At 40.2% G+C, this 16,364-nt stretch overlaps 2 protein-coding genes across 11 annotated transcripts in view; one reads left to right on the top strand and one right to left on the bottom strand.

Annotated features, from left to right (window-relative positions):
* The window catches only part of IQGAP2 (IQ motif containing GTPase activating protein 2), a 119,847-nt gene that overhangs the window by 77,092 nt on the left and 26,391 nt on the right, over window positions 1-16,364 (top strand). For 7 of the 10 annotated variants that reach the window (XM_021379576.1, XM_021379575.1, XM_021379584.1 and 4 more), the window contains 5 exons: window positions 686-849; window positions 1,366-1,526; window positions 4,329-4,453; window positions 6,403-6,566; window positions 14,440-14,530. In XM_021379576.1, coding sequence (XP_021235251.1) covers window positions 686-849; window positions 1,366-1,526; window positions 4,329-4,453; window positions 6,403-6,566; window positions 14,440-14,530 — 705 coding nt within the window. The remainder of the gene's footprint in view (window positions 1-685; window positions 850-1,365; window positions 1,527-4,328; window positions 4,454-6,402; window positions 6,567-14,439; window positions 14,531-16,364) is intronic. The other 3 variants (XM_021379583.1, XM_021379582.1, XM_021379581.1) reach the window with 1 other exon arrangement.
* On the bottom strand, window positions 6,706-12,935 carry F2RL2 (coagulation factor II thrombin receptor like 2). The gene is made up of 2 exons (XM_021379585.1): window positions 12,214-12,935; window positions 6,706-10,580 (listed from the first exon to the last, which is right to left on the bottom strand). The coding sequence occupies exons 1-2, from the start codon at window positions 12,266-12,268 to the stop codon at window positions 9,499-9,501; spliced, it is 1,137 nt and encodes a 378-aa protein (XP_021235260.1). The 5' UTR covers window positions 12,269-12,935; the 3' UTR covers window positions 6,706-9,498.

The raw sequence follows: 16,364 nt of genomic DNA, 5'->3' as shown, positions 1-16,364 counted from the left end.
TTGAGAAGGATTGCATTGGTACTTCTCTCTGGTGGTTTGTTTGACACGAAATCTGAGCTATGGACAGTTTATAGACGGTAGTACTTGTGAAGAATGATTTTACAGACTTCAGTGGACAAGGGATGGCACAAACTCCTAGAAGCTGTTGCTTGTGTTTTTTCCCTCACTTCAGCCACTGAAAATCCCAGCCACAACCGTATATAGCAGATTTCTACCAGGCCTCCTGAAACAGAGACAGAACTGTCATTGTTGCAGGACAGGCTTGTTCTAGCTGGCAGAATTAGGTCCTGTTAAAAGGAGGAGGTGAGGGAGGAAATGCAACATAAGGAAGCAAGTGTCTGGGTTGAGGTGCGACTGGAGTAATTGAGATGGCATACTGAGCAGAACAGAGAGACATTCTGTCCTTCTGCCTGCTAGGACAGGTCAAATTCCTGCTTTGGATTAAAGGTATCAAAGGGGATCCCTAATATCTAAAAGTCCAGAAGCTTTTTATAGTCCTCCATTCAATTATTTGCTGAAAATTTTTGAATATACACATTTTGCAACATTCAGCAGTTTGTCTTAATCTGATATTTTTCTCCAGTGACAGCAAATGATTTTCTTTGGATAACCTGTCATCTACATGGCATAAAAAGCAAATGGCATATGGAAATTAATAGGTTTTTCTTTCCCTGCTGTTCTCTAGAACTTATAGCAGTTGACAATATCAATACTGCAATTCGTAACTGTGATCCTAGTAAAACACTGGTTGCACTGATGAAACCGGAGGCGCAGCTGCCTGTTGTTCACTCATTTGCTGCTGTTGTCTATCAGACTGAGCTATTCAACCTCCAACAACAGAACGCTGTGGTAAGAGTGAAACGCTTACAACCTGCTCTGATGTTACATAGCCAAGCTGTGGAACAGCATAAACATAGCACGTTGTCATGTAAAATCAGATGTAATTCTCTCTCCATGGTGTTACATATTGCATGACTATTTTCAATCAAATTGGCAATATTGAATCACAAAAGTCATTTCTTGACTTACTTTACTCTGGCTGAGCTGTTGTGTTGCAACAAATGGACTTCTTTAAATGTTGCATGCTTACTGAGGACTAACCCTTTGTATATTGCGTAGAAAAGTAATCCCCTGCTATTAGAGTATGATCAGAAGAAATGGGACTGTGGGGCAAAGGGCCCAAAAGATGTGTAGCAAACAGAGTCACTCTCTCAGTGGTGTGTTAATGTGACGTGTCAGTGACCAGGATACGTCTTAGCATTTCAGTCCTAAATCCACCTCCGAGATGGTATCTGGACTGTGTAACTCAGATTCATTACACTGCTTATTTAGCTTCCTCACTTGAGGTACATTATTATCCTACAGAATTACCTGGCACACGATGAACTGTCTGTTGCAGTAGAAATGTTGTCAGCTGTTGTGTTGCTAAACCAGGCCTTGGAAAACAAGGACTTCCAAATGATAAGGAATCACCTCAGAAATCCATGCATTGGCTTCAATAATCTGGAAGAGGAAAACTTGCAACGGTAAAAGTTCATTTTGTCGTGTCTAGAGGAGACTTGGCGACTTCAGCAGAAGGATAAGTAGGCATTTCATTCACTAGGTGGACTGTCCTGTGGCTATGAAGTTGAAAAGGCTGCAAGATAATTATCTCTGTAATATGTTAATAGGGCAAAAAATAACAAATACCAAACTAGTTGAGTGTCCCTAAGTGTAAGCCATCACACAACCTCAAATATTTGAGAGCAAGAGCTTATGCAAGGTGGAGGAAGTATTCTCAGAAAGCAAACATTAAGACCTGACAAGAATTTTTGTGGAGACTTACATATGAACCAGCTGTAGATGGAAACTATTAATCAGTAACCTCTTCACAGTACTGATGGAGGATCTCTGGAATGTGATAATGTGCTTAATGCCTTAAGGTCAAGGAGACCCCTTAGACCCAGGCTATCCCTACTTTTTTCACTCAAGATTTGCAAAGATGTTAAAAATGTAGCACAGTCCTGCTTGCTAAAAAGCTGAGTATGTTATTGTGGCACGCATGCATGTCCGAAGCTAAGTTATATCCTTCACTTAGCTGCCAGCCACTTGCACTGCCACGTGGCTGACTTGTCACAGCCATGAGCTTCTGCTGTGCTCCTTTGCTTATCTGCAAAAAAAATTATCAGGCAACTCTATGGCCTGTGTGAGACCTTAGGCCCCCACCTGTGGGGATGTGGGCAGGTTCTCACCACCTGGCCGTGGGTGGTGGAAATCTGAGTGCTGTTGGAGGGTGTCACTAGGCAAAAGGGACAGCAGTGACCTAGTTGCTGAAGGTCTTCACCAGGGGACATGAATGTGAGAACAGCCCTTACCTAACGCTGGAGGGAAGAGCAAGTCAGGGTAATAATAAGTGGTTAGTTTGTGGAGCTGAGGGCAGGAAGGATCTGTGGTGACTTGGAGAAGTGGCAGAATGCTGTGAGGTGGAGCAAAATTAGTGTTCCACATGGGTTCCTGCTCATGTCAGGTGGTGTGTGCTTGTGGGAGAGAGAAGCAACCCTGCGAAAATAAAGTGATGGGTCCCCAAGTGTCCAAACAGTGTTTTTTGCTGATGACATTGTGGCCTGTTATAGCTGTCGGTCAGTACAAATGAAACACTAGGAATTAATTGGATTAAGAAGTAAAATAAAGCTACAATGCCATTATGTAAATCTGGGCTGCAGGAAGATTTAATTGCACAATGCCAAAAGGGGTAGGACTAGAGAAATTTCTGTGAGGGAAATACTCAGTGGCTTTCTGATGGAAGGCATGCATTTGATAGAAATGTCTTTCCTAGAAGATAAAACTTCAATGGAAATATGACATAGACCTGCAAAATTGTACATGCTATGGAGCAAGTTACTAGCAGGAGTTGCTAGGTTCTCATAACTTCAGTTATTTTCTTATGATAATTGAAATGAGAAAAAAAATGGATATTTTGACATATGTAGTTTAATACTTACCTGAGGAGCTACCTTCTTACAAAAGATTTAATAAGTGGGACTCATTACTAAGCACTTTGTAAGATTTCAAAATAGAGTGAATAAATCAATGGACCACAGACCTGTTCACAACTATTAAGCATGGACATCCATCCATCTGTTGAATGTTGAGAGGACAAATCAGAGCAGGAAATAATTCTTATCTATTTTTCTGGCAGCCACTCATTTCAGGCCACAGATGAAGATAGGAGACATGTATTTCATCTGACTCATTGTGGCAGCTGAGTATTTGAATCAGGAATATTAAAATTATTTAACTTGTGAGTACAGGTGCTGTGAAGGTTTCCAGCACAACTTGGTCTGTGATCCTTCTAATAAGCGTTGACTCAGACTACAAAGCTTGTGCTTGGAGGACATCGATTTGTGGATAGAGGGGCATTATTCTCATCTTCTCTCTACCTGTGGCCCATCATCCTCCATGTGCTGCAAGGTGCAAAGTTATCTTCTGAACAGGAGGGGCTGCTACCTAATACTAGGGCTGATGTTCTGCTCTTTGACTTAGTGCAGCAAGAAGCTGGCAACAGTTTCTCCCAAATTAATCTGGGGTTCCATGCAGTAAAGATTTGCTCAGCTCTGCCACTTTCCCCAGCGTCATGTTGGGGAAGTGGAAACATGCAGTGTCTGTGATATAGCTGCCACTGACATCTCTTAGGGGCAAAACGAGAACTGAAGAACACTTCTGCTCCTGATGGCTTCCTATCAGAGAGGATATGAAATAGTTCAGGACAGATAGTGAAGAAAAAAAACGTCATGGTTTGCTCTTCTTTTCTGTCAGGAAGAGTTAAGGAAAGACTAGTCATTTAAAAATCACCTATGAGCAGAAGTATTTGAAAATTTTTTCTGAGAGCTGTAGTGCTCACCACGCACCGTCTACCTGTCTCTGTAGCAGAACTTGGGTAAGCCACCAGATTGCACAGTATATTTTTCCTCCTGAGGTTACTGAAAATTTTCAAATTTTCCAGGATAATACAAAATTGTAGCGGACTATGGCAGTGTCCCTGAAAGTACTGACTTCTCCCACTTAAGATAGTATCTGTGGGAGAGGCAGCCACTTCCTGAAATGATATCATCATCACTGCCAAGAATAACTTGGATTAGCATGTAGGGTCAGTTTTTCACATCCCAAAATACATGTGTACGACCAAGAAAGCAGCTTGTGTATTTGTATAATTTCTGGCAGGAGATGAGTTGGTCTGATAATCATTCATTGGAAAAGTCACTAAATGATGGATGATACATCTGACTAATTCTTAATGGCAATTTACCTTGTGTATGAAATACACTTATGCATTTTATATCTTCTTATAGTTATGCTGATACACTATTGTCTATTAAGTCAGAGGCTTCATCTCAAGGCCAAGATTATTTAAGCTGGAATGATATCCAGAACTGCATTGAAATGGTTAATATGCAAATTCAAGAAGAAAATGAAAGTAAGTAATTCTTCCTCTATATCGGTGGCAGAGATGGTGGTCTGGTCCTTGGGACACACATTTCTGTGCTAAATGGCCTTGTACAGACTCCAATCAATAGAGAAAACTTTAAAATAATTTTGAATGCCTGTTGATCTTTAAATCCACTTTAAGTATTCCTGGTTATGTTATGCCTGTCTCAAGTGCATCCTGGGATGCCTACCATCTGCAGCATTACAAATGCTGTGGTTCAGGACACTTGTCAGTATAGTTCAGTATTTGAACTGGATGGTGTCACTTCAGGGATTTGTGAGCTGAGAGTGTACTGGAGGTTAGGGTCAGAAAATAGGCAGCACCCTGTGTAAAACCATGTTTGGTTAAGTGATTTCCAAGCCCTTGTTTTTCACCAGAGTTTGTAGGAACTGCAGAAGTACTACAGTCTGTCCTGCTCTCCTTTCACATAATTTAATTTCCTATCTGAAAGAAAAGTTTATTGGGTACACACTAATGGAGTGTTCTCCAATGGAGAATATTTTTTTTCATTTAAGTATGACTGTATGGCCCTAAAACATTGATGTGAAATTAAATGTGATACTTGGTCATTTGGGCTTCAAAAGTGCTAATAGGCTGAAGTCTCTGCTGGATATAGAAGCATAATTCTTTTTCATAAAATTTGAGGCTATTAACTGCCCTCTCCTTAATGCCAAAGCACAGTGCACTCTGCTTTGTTCAGCACTGGTAGGTAAGAGAAGAATCTTACATTGCAGAAATATGGAAACTGGCTGTGTTGTTGCTTCTGAACAGGGGACTGCAGGCCTCTTGGCTCCTTTGATGCCTGCCAAGAAGAGTGGGACATAAGCAGTTTTTTCAGCGGACAAAATTGCTTTTTGTGACTCTCTGTGTCACTAGAGTCACAAGTAGGTGAAAAAGACTTGGAGAAAGGTGATTCTACATTAGCAGTCAGTCTTTACTGGTGAGACAGCTCTGCTCTTAGTTTCAGTGGCACAGGCTTGTGCCCAGAAATCGTTAATAGGGCAGAGAGGGCAGGAAGAAGACTGGCATTTCTTTCTGTAATCAAGCCTGCGTGCCTGCCCATTCCTGCTTCAGCCCTCATGAGGGCATGGATCCAGGACCCAATAGCTGTGGATGGCATGGCAGAAACATGGTGAGAGATAATCATCTGTCACTGGAGGGTGTCATCTCTCACAGGTTGTGAAGAGCCCTTGGCTAAGGCCCTTGTAGAATAGCGTGACTTTAGGGAAGAATCGCCCCAAGCGGTGCATGGTGCATCTCCATGCTGTTTTGGAGAGAGAATACACTGCGACTTTAAATGTTGAGAACGGTGTTGACAACTGAAGAAAATGAGTCATAGGTTTTATTAAATACATCATGTGATGTGGCTATAGTCCTCAGTGCCCACAGGTCTGAACAAAATCAAGCTGATCTCATAAGATCAGCATTGTCAGTTTGATTGGGGAAGGTGAATTTTAAAGAAATGAGGTTAAGGTTCAACATAATGTTGTAACTTGTAGGTCAGTATGTACGTAACCTCTGAAATTAGGGTTTCAAGAAGTCTAATTCCCAACCACTCGACAAGTCTTGAGTCTTTCAGCACAGCTGGCCAATATGCTGGTGTACACATAGATATGGTGTCCTTTAAGCTGCACAGAGCTCTTCATGCTCTGCTAGAAAAGTCAGTTTTCCTTTTTTTTGTAAGGATTGTTTACTGTTTACTATGGAGAGGTTGGTTCAGTGGAGTGAATAAGCGTGGCAGAAAGGAAATCTGTAGAAGTTAGTATCTTCACAGGAATGTCTGAGGAAAATAATTTTAAATCAGTTGCTGTTGCTGCCTCTGCTTCTTGTTACTTGATTTTTCTTTTCTACAAGTTACTGCTTTGTTTGTACCTGTTATGTGATAAGCTGCGTCTTTCTTTGACAACTATGCTTGTAATAAAATTTCTGTTTCATAGGAATTATTGCAATTGACCACATTAATGAAGCAATTGACCAAGGAGATGCTGAAAAAACTCTAGAAGCTCTACTGATGCCCACAGCCAAGCTGCAAGATGTGAGACCAGAAAATGCAAAGCATTACCAGGATGTTCTGCACCATGCCAAAACACAGAAGCGCAAGGTTAGAGCTGTTGCCTCTTGTCAGAACTGAAATGCCAATTATTTTTATTTACACACTTTCTTGTCTTGTTCCTGCAATGTTTGGATTAGTTGTATGAATGGAATCATAAATAAGCCAGGTACAAGAAACAGGCACTGAGTAATTTTTCACTACAATTTATTCTGACTGACACATGAGATTAATTATCAATTAATTAACAGTAAGATGCATTCTGTATCTTATGTATTTGTGTAAGGATCTAGTTACTAGAGGTAACTAGGCAGGTTGTTATAATACAGATGGGAACTGAAATTTCTGCTAGAAAGTACTCAGTCATGCTGAGGAGAGTACTTCCTCTGGGAGCTATTTTGCTGAGGAGCCTCAGTTGCTAAAATCTGAGGGTCTGCAGTAGAGGTGTTTCTATTTTGCCCTTGTCATGTAACAACATGCTTGCCATCTTGTACGTGCCTTCAGCTTCAACCTATCTCAGCAGGATACTGGAATCAGCTTCCTCAAAAGCAGTGCCCTGGTTAACATCACAGCTCAGGGAAGTATAAACACAGATCAGCCTAACAACTTGCAGGATTTGACTGAATGGATGATTAGCTAAAGCTCATAGCCCAGCACTTAATATTCCCAGTGTTTCAAGAAAATGCCTAAAATTCACGTGATACATTCCTAACATCAGCTGGAAAAAGTCCCTGCACATTGGCTTGTAGAAATGCCTCCCAGCTATTTTGCCACCTCACCTGCAGTACCTGCTATGAAAATATGTGTTTCCGTCATCCACTGCCAGAGCTTTTGAACTAAGTGTTGCAAATCGCAGCCTTGCTTGGGTTCTCACATAACATCAGGTTTCACTGATTACTGGATCATGAAGAGTCTCCTCCCTTGCTCTGTGCTGGCTGTTTTGTTTGTAGTCCTTTGACAAATGCTTCAAACATCTTCTCTGTTTTTATACTTAATGATATATTAAAAAAAAACCAACAACCCTGTTTAGGGAGAGAGCAAGACACTGTACTGTACAAGTTTCCAAAACAAGTAGTCAGATGCATTTGAGTTACTACTCTAACTGCTGACTAAGAATATGGATATCACCTTCCTTAAGGTATGATTTAGATTGAACTTCCCCTAAAATAATCAAAACAGAATTGGAAAGAATGTGCAGTAAACTCTAGTTTATCAACGATTTACTTTTCGATCCCTGTTTATAATGCAGTTCAGTTTTCAGCTGTATTTAACATGTTTTAAAATTGAGTTGTGGCATAAGGAAGTACTTGATTTACAACAGTTAGATAGGTTTGACTGTGAATTTCCTGTATTCCTGTGTCTGGAAAACATATGGATTGAAACTACTGGCTTATTCTGACCATGCCAGTGTCACGTCCCCCTGGCTGAAGTGGCCTTGGCTATGTAGAATCAAGCTCCTATAGCGGCTAGCTGACATCTACTTGCTCATCGCTTGAAAATGCAAATATGGAATCCATTTATTCCTGTAACTTTATACAATGGCTTCTAACAGTTCTTACAGCCATTTCAAATCAAATGTTGTTCAAGTTTCATTGAAGAGAAACCCCATGTTTAGGAAGTGTCTTCTGGATACCTGAAATGTTAAACGGATATGCCATACTGCAATATGCTTCCTGTGTAATGTAATTTTGTGTGGTAGACACATGGGCTTTACAGTTAAGCTGGCATTTTTGGTGTTTGCAATAAGTGGCTAACATCCGGATTATTTAAAGGTTATCATCAAATTATGCATGTTGAAGGAATGACATGATTTAAAATAGATAAAATTAGAAGTCAGGAGACATTGAACAGGTAGAGCCTTACCAGACTGAAAATTTCATGGAGGCACTTCCCATTTTCCACTGCAAATGACTTTATTCTAAAGTTTCTCTCAATACTATTATCAAATACTTTTTCTCATCTGTCTTACACAGTTAGTTACAAACGTACAACAACCACTGAGCTTATTTTGTAGGATCTTATACTCTGCATCTGTAGGTCTTGAGCTTCTGTAAATGTGAAGATAACCATTTTCTTTACTAACATGGACAATTAATCACTGCTTGCTTCAGTTTTTGTAACACTAATTGTTTCCTGTGAGGATGTGGAAAAATAGAGACTACTATAAAGCAGCTTCCCTGTTTTGCTTACCAAGCAAGAATAAAGCATGCCTGGATTCACGCTGATAAGGGTTAGCTCCCAGCAGTCCTCATGGGTTGTAGGAGTGCAGGTGCTGACACAGTGGAAGAACAAGTCTCCAGAGCAAAGCTGGTTAAGCAGCCTCAGAGGAGATGCTTCCGTGGAAGCATGTCAAGTTCTGCATTTAAGGCTGTAGACTTTGCTGCTCTTCCAACCTAATGGGACTCCAGCTCTTTATTTCTAATATCCAGGGCAGAATTTGCTCTTGGCTGTGTGCCATAATGCTTCTCCAGTGCTCTATATCCCATGAACACCTTGTGCTTTTGCTTGTACCTGTTCCCACCATATCAAAACCTCATATTCACACCAATCCTGCAGTGATTGTGGGCACAAAGGTCACATACAGTGTTTCCAAGTCAAGAATGGGCCTTAGAAATGCTGTTCAGATAGGGATTCCTCTTTTGTTCAGAATCTGCGGTGACTGATATTCTGAGAAGACTGATAGTGTCTTCTCTGTGGCCATGAATCTGATCTTCTCAGAAGGAAATGGGAGTTCTCAGCTACTTCCTTGAATCTAGGTAGATTCACTAGACATTGTATAGCACACACAATAAAATTATAGAGTTGGAGAAGTATATTCAAGGACACCTCTTGTGTGGTGTTTGGAAGAAGTAAATTTCACTGAGATCACGGTTTAACAACCTTAGAATTTTTTCAGGTTTAATTGTCAAATCTGAGGTTTATTGCTACCTGGGTTAGTACTATACAAAATCATAATTCCGATAATATAAATATAGAATGAAATTCATGTTTCTCTGGATATTTTAACCATTGTTAGGTATATATTGGATTGACTTCGTATTTTGGACATTAGAAAATAAAGGAAAGGGTCAAGACAGCTGTTTAAGCTGCTAAGACATAAAGCTATTAGATAAAAAGAATACAAATTATCTGTGTTGTAGTAGTAATAGTTGATATGGTGGATAATAAGAATAATATTGCTTGGTACAAAGCAAATAGCAAAGATGGTAAGGATCAAAAGACTGACTTTAACATACCAGAACCACTCATGAGTCTTGAGTGTTCGTATAATTGAAATATAGCAGAAAATGATGATTGCAAGAGGCATTAAGAATCCAAAGATAGCTAAAGAAACATAGTAGTAGAACTGGAAGGAAGATACAGTTTCACAGGCACTGTGCACGTCATGGCAGGTATAAATGCCCAGCTGTTTCACATAATAGCTTTGCTGCATTATGCAGAGTGGGAGCATGTACAAGAAGACGATGGTCCACACAGTGGCGCAGACAGCGATGGCGTAGGTGCGTTTTGGCAGGCTCTTGTAGGTGAATGGGTGAACAATGGCCACATAGCGACTGACACTGATGCATGTGAGCAGCAGAATGGAGCAGTACATGTTGCCATAAAATACCAACGTTGTAGTTCGACACATCATTTCTCCAAAAATCCAGTTGTTCCTGTTGATGTGGTATGCTATTTTGAATGGCAGCATGATGCAGAAAAGCAGGTCTGAAACAGCCAAGTTTGTGTAGAGGATGGCAGTGCACACAGACCGGATCCTGAAGAGCAGCATCCACAAAATGATGGCATTAGATGGTACACCCAATAAAACAGCGCCAACGTAGACAGTGGGTATTAGCTTGGTGCTTAGAGAACTAGTCAGGTATTCCAGAGTGGTGTTGTTCACTTCTATTAAAGTGGAGTCATTATACATCTTTGAAGAACTTTTGTTTTCCTCGATATGGATCGTCTTTGTCTCTCCTTCTATAACATGAGGTGGGATGTAATCATAGTCTCTTGGTGAAATTCCACGGAAAGTCTTGATAAGCGACACGGTTTTAACTGCAGAACCATTCAGCGAAGACTCTAAAGTTAAAAAAAAAAAGTTAGAACTGTTAAAATAGTTGAACTACTGGATTAGGAATATAATTCACCTTCAAGTAAAGAGAAAGGTAAGCCTTTCAATGTGAAAAGCAGCCTGTGTTTAGAAGGTTTGGTGGTGCTCCCCATTGCTTTAGTGTTAATTTAATGTTAAATTGGCTTTTCCTGCTTATTACGTGCTTTCAGTCATCTTCATCAAAATTGTCAGACGCTAGTTTAAAGCTTACCTTGTAGGGTTTTTTGCAAGGTGGTAGCAGTCTTGGTAATTTGTCGTATAAGAAGCAGCTTTGGTCTAGATTTGATAAGAATTTCCAGAGCAAACAGCAGTGCTATCCTTGTCACTTAGTGAATTAAATACATGACTGAAGAAGATAGAAAAAGCACTGCCTTGCCTAGCACAGGCTGGAAATTTCAAATTCAAAAATAATTCTAAAAATAATTTTGGTCTACATATCAAATTAAGGTTATGGTTCTGTGTCCTGCAGATTCTGACTAAAGCAAACTAAGACCTTTCAGCTTTTCATACCTGAGGAAAGATGGTCCTGGAAACTGAATGCAAACACTTAGACTAATGTTAGATCAAACTCATTGGAAGATGAATAAATTTTTTCATGCGGCAGGAATATTTTCTGAATCAGTAGATAACACTGACTTGTGAGCAAAGCCAGTGATGCTGGTTATTCTTACTGATGCCTGCTCCTCAGCGCTTAGTGGAGAGCTTTGGAAAGGCATCAGCTTTTCTTGCTGAAGGATGAATGTGTTGCGCACATGGTCTCAAAGTATTTTGCAAAATAACTGTTGCAGAATAAACAGCTGCATAAAGAATTTTCTCATTAAAAAAAAAAGTCTTGGCTGTGTTTAATGCCAAAAGACTTCACGCAAGTCGTAGTGCGTGGATCTTGAAACTGGAATTTGGAAGCAAATTGAAATTTGGATGAAAACCTGTGGGTGCTTCCAGATTGAAATAGAATATGGAAAATAGCTTTATTCAGGTTCCGTGCTGTGAAACTGGCAGGTTTATGGTAGAACACTTAGAAATCATAATTAATACATCTCTATCGCTTTTAGTAATTTTCTGGATGGTTAATAAAAAAATCATTTTAGTTGCTATTTAAAAGATAGGTGCAAGTATGCATATCTGTTTTATACAAAACGCGGTTTTTAAAAGAGCTTAGTTTGAAAGCAGCTATCATTTTAGTGAAGAAAAAACTAGGCTTACTCTTCAATCATTTCCAGTGATTTTTGTCACAATAATTTTCTGAGAATTTCCTTCTAATGCAGTCTGAGGCTGCAATTCTGTTGAACATTTCAAAGCAGAAAGAATGTGACTCTACAGGTCAAAGAGTATCATCTCACTACAGAAACATGAGATGTGTTTTCAGAAAGGGAAGAAAGATCCCTTAAGTAAAACCCCTTATTGAAAGTGACTGGGGAAAGAGAAAAGCAGTCCAAGGTATCGCTGAAATGGAATAAAAATTTGGCTAAAGTGAAACTTGCTGGAATGTAGCAAAATGCAACAATGAGTGCACAGCCCATTTAAGCCAGTAAAGCACTAATGTTATCAAAAAGCAAACGTTATCAACTAAACTAGAAAGTTTATACAGAAAGGAGAACTGACCTGTTGTAAGAGTTGATGCTAGAGAGAGCAGTCCGGTGAAAACCAGAATCTTCATTGTAGTTTGCTAAATCCAGATACCAAAAAAAATGCAGCGCAGTTCTAGTTCATCTCAGAGGTGTTTGGGGAGGATTTTCTTCCCTCTGTAAGGCACTAAGGCACAATTGATCTGTCCTCCAGAAGCATCCTGTAGGCATGAGGTTTATGGTAAGGAGCTAGTTTGTTCTTTGTCTACTATGGCAAGAGGGTGTGACGTATCCAAATATGCACACATGACTCAGTTTCAGCCTCTGCCCAACACAGAGATTAAATTGCTTTACAGCAGCAGTTTAACTCCTAATTTACCACAGCCCTGAAGATGATGGTGGTGGGAAGGGGAGTGGGGAGAAGGGGAGGTTCAGCTGGAATTTCTGTGTACGGGTATTTGGGGAAAAAGGTATCTTCTGGAAAACTGCTTACTAAATGCTCAGAGGTCTCACCCACAAACCAGAAATTCTGTACTGCTGAACTCTGTACGCTTCTTGGAGAGAGGCCAGATGTGGCGAAGAGTGTGGTGACCTTGGTTTAGAAAATGCAGAGGTGAAAGTAAACCACACAGACACACATATGCCTTAAGACAGCGTTGCTCCGCTGCAGCTCCTCTGCATCCACCCAACCACCAGCTGTGACAACGTCCCAGCCCTGCTGCCTGCTCCATTCAGGCCACTTACACCCTTTTGCAGCCTCTCGATATTTTACCTCATTTGCTGTTTTGTTGATCCCTTCCTGTTCCTCTGCCTGTGTGGGTGTTTTTGTTGGTTTTTTTTTTTTAAATGCACTTCCATACTCCCCTCCCACCACTCCTACTTAAGCCAAGAAACAATGGCTTGCTTCCAGTGGACAAAATTATTGCGAGTTCTGGTCTAGCTGCCAAGCTAGTGGCAAGGCTCAGCATAAACAGGGCTTGGCTCCAGAACAAAATTTGTATCTGTTTTTGTATTTAATGTCCTGAAACTGAACACCAGATAAGAAATTCTTTTCAGTATCGTTGTTCTTTGCTATAAATTCAGTTGTGGTTTGGGAGCTGAGTAAATGCACTGTCAAGGATTAACTCTAGTTTTCTACTACACTTGCAGTGTGCCTCCACTGTCATGCAGTTCCCAGACACTGCTTGATTTTATTTAGATATTCTTGTACGTGTTTACACAGATGATAGAAATGGAGGTGTCTTTGTGGCGTTTTTTACCCTAATTTCTTTGCAATTTCTGTGGATAACATATTTATCGAATTTTTGACCTAGAGTTGGTCCCTATGACAGTGATATCCATTGTGAAGATGGTTCTTTGCCCCTCCAGGAGCAAAGGGACTTTGTGTCCCTTTCTGGCTTTTATTTTCCAATGTATTTGTGTGTGTGTGTGTATATACTTCTGTATCTTGATTGAACCAGTACATTGCTGTTTCTTTCATCATCAGTCTCTTACAGATCTGGCATACTTTCTGCTTCTGTGGACAGAACCTGGTGCAGCCCAGATCTTCACTGGGTCTTGCCCGTGTGTCCCTTGTGCCTGTAGTTTTTGTTGTAAACTTGTACCTGTGGCTGCTTAAGCTGTTAATGCCTGCATTCTTCCAGACATCGGTCCTGTCTGTTGTAGCCATAGGCTGGAACTAGCAAAAGTAAAAGGATTATCTTGTAGGAAGAATCTTCTGTTTCAGTTTGGATACAGAGTCATCGTGCAGGGTCAGCTTGTAGAAAGTGAGACCTGCTCTGCTGCTCAGCTCCTGAAACTTTTGCCACCCAAGCTAAGTCATCACTGCTAAACCTGAGCTGACTTTTCATGCCAGCTTTTGCCAGTATTTTCTTATGTAGCCTTTATTCATGCACTCTTCTCAAACAAGGATTTGCTGCTGCTACTATCACAGGGCAGACTGCTATTTGCATTTATTTAATGCTTCAATTACTTCTCCTGTGTGTTACGGAAATGGAGGTGTTTCCAGCTCTACTTAAAATTTCTATTCATCTAGCAGGATGGAGTCTTCTATGTGTGAAATCTTTGAGAACTTTTGTTTGAGAAACAGTTTAATCTACTCAGCAAATGGAATATGAGCTTGTTATACTGTTCGTTTTAATTGGTCCAGTTACTTTCAGTGCTTGAGGGCTTTTCGAGGGAAGTTTGTGTGTTAGCTGTATCACTATGTTCAAATACTTTTTATAATTCATTTTTGTAAGGCTTTTCTCTATCCCTTTTCCAGGAAACCCAAGATGAATCAGCGGTTCTGTGGCTGGATGAAATACAAAAGGGAATCAGTGATGCCAACAACAATATAAAAGAAGCTGCAATCTGTAAGCATTAAGCTTCATCTGAATTGGTCTTGGTCTTGGTCTTGGAAAAATGAAGTTGATGATATTTTTTTTCTGCTTCAGGGAAGTGCAGCAACCTTTAAAATACGCTGAAAGAAACAAATGCATACTCTTTGTCATACTGAAGTTAGGGTGATTTATGTCTGTAGGGCTATTGTTGGCTTTATCTGTGGTTATACAGGTTAATAGGTCCACCATTGCCAGTGTCAGTGTACTTTCACAGAGCTGTTAAAAGAGAAGGAAATGAGAATGGGAAGATGTGTTCAAGAGTTTATTTTGCTTCTGTAAGACTGAAACCTTGATGTATGTTGTAAATCTTTCAGAATTTGCTATAGCAACTTAATTCAATATAATGCCTTTTATTAAGTGCTAACAAATAAAGATTAGGAACACATTAACTTTGAAAGTATGTGAAAGAAATAAAAAGAGCACTCAGGCTTTTTGGAGTAGTGCACGTTCTTCTGGCCTCTGAAAAGGAGGAAACGTGTAGGGAAGAATGCTGAGGTGCATTCTGTCAGGGCATTGTGTACAAGGTGAACTCAGTGACTTCCGTAAAAGTTTAAGCGTAATATAACTAATTTTGGTAAAATACCTGTAGCGTGTATTTACTTTGGACGAACATAGACCTGACGAGGTTTCTAGCTGGCAGTTCAGGGCTGGGTCACCTCCTGCTTGAATTGGCTCCAGTGGGAGATGGGATGAGTCTGTGCCACCTGCTTTTGCACACTGAGAGGTTAAGTACAGCTGCTGCACTCAGCCTTCATTAATGCAGTGCTGTCATTTGTTTACTTAAAGACAGGCAATGTCAGTATTAGCGCTTTTAAAGTTGTGGGTGGAACAAAACAAACACGGCCAGCTATTACAGCATTAAATCTCCTATCTACAACAGAAGCAGCCAATTTTATGTTACTATTTTTGATCTGCAGTCCTAATTCAACCAGCCAGATGTACTGAAGACACTTGAAGTATTTTCATCAGTTACACATCTAATGAAAGCATCTGGGCTGTGTTTTCTGGGACAGAGCCTGATGCACATACGTATTTGGGAGTAGAGCTGATACCCGCTTCTTCTACAGAAGAAAGTTCCTGTCAAAGCCACCCAGAGGCATGAGAAAGCCTGAGGAAACATCTGAGCACAGGGAAGGGAAGGAAATGCATTAACTTATAAACAGATGTGGGCTAAAGAGTGACTTGAAAACATGCCTGTTTGCGTCTACTGCTGTAAGAACCTTACAAATAGATCACATAAATTGATTACAGAAGTCAGCGTGGCATTATCCATATACCAGTACCACATGTTACTGCTAGATAACCACAGCTCCACTACTAGTTGTTGCAGTGAAGTTTTCCTTTGCGTAATCCATGCCAGTGTTTTCACAGTAAATACATAACTTTTCATAATCAAGTATAATCAGTAGAACTGTTTTAACAAGTCCCTTTTGGAAAGAAGTACTAGCATCCTGTGCTCTGCCCTCCAGGCTGCAATAAAGCAGTGTCAGAATAGCGCATTCTTCAGAAATGCTCTAGGATTTTGGAACTAAAAACTGAGATTTCCCCACGGCACAGAACCTGATACTTGCTGTAACAAATGCATTCTGTTTTGGGAAGCTAGCATGTTCTGTTCACATAGTCTAAACTTAGAAAGCTCAACTCAATCTTTACTTGGAAATGAACTTTTATTTTTAACTACCTCTGAGAAGTTGTTTTTGAAAGGCAAACAACTCCTACCCCTCCACCTAAAAACTTGTGTACAAACATAAAGGCAATGTAAGTCTTGTTTTTGTTTCACTCTGGACTAAGGTTTTTTATGATTTCT

This window comes from Numida meleagris, chromosome Z (assembly GCF_002078875.1).
Source record: "Numida meleagris isolate 19003 breed g44 Domestic line chromosome Z, NumMel1.0, whole genome shotgun sequence".
NCBI classification, from domain to species: domain Eukaryota; kingdom Metazoa; phylum Chordata; class Aves; order Galliformes; family Numididae; genus Numida; species Numida meleagris.
Note: the sequence above shows the minus strand (reverse complement) of the source record. Positions and strands in the feature narration are given on the sequence as shown.

Coding starts and splice junctions, on each gene's coding strand:
- F2RL2 (XM_021379585.1), bottom strand. CDS start 12,268: ATGAAGATTCTGGTTTTCACCGGACTGCTCTCTCTAGCATCAACTCTT. Junction 10,581..12,213: donor AGCATCAACTCTTACAACAG/GTCAGTTCTCCT, acceptor TTTTAACTTTAG/AGTCTTCGCTGAATGGTTCT.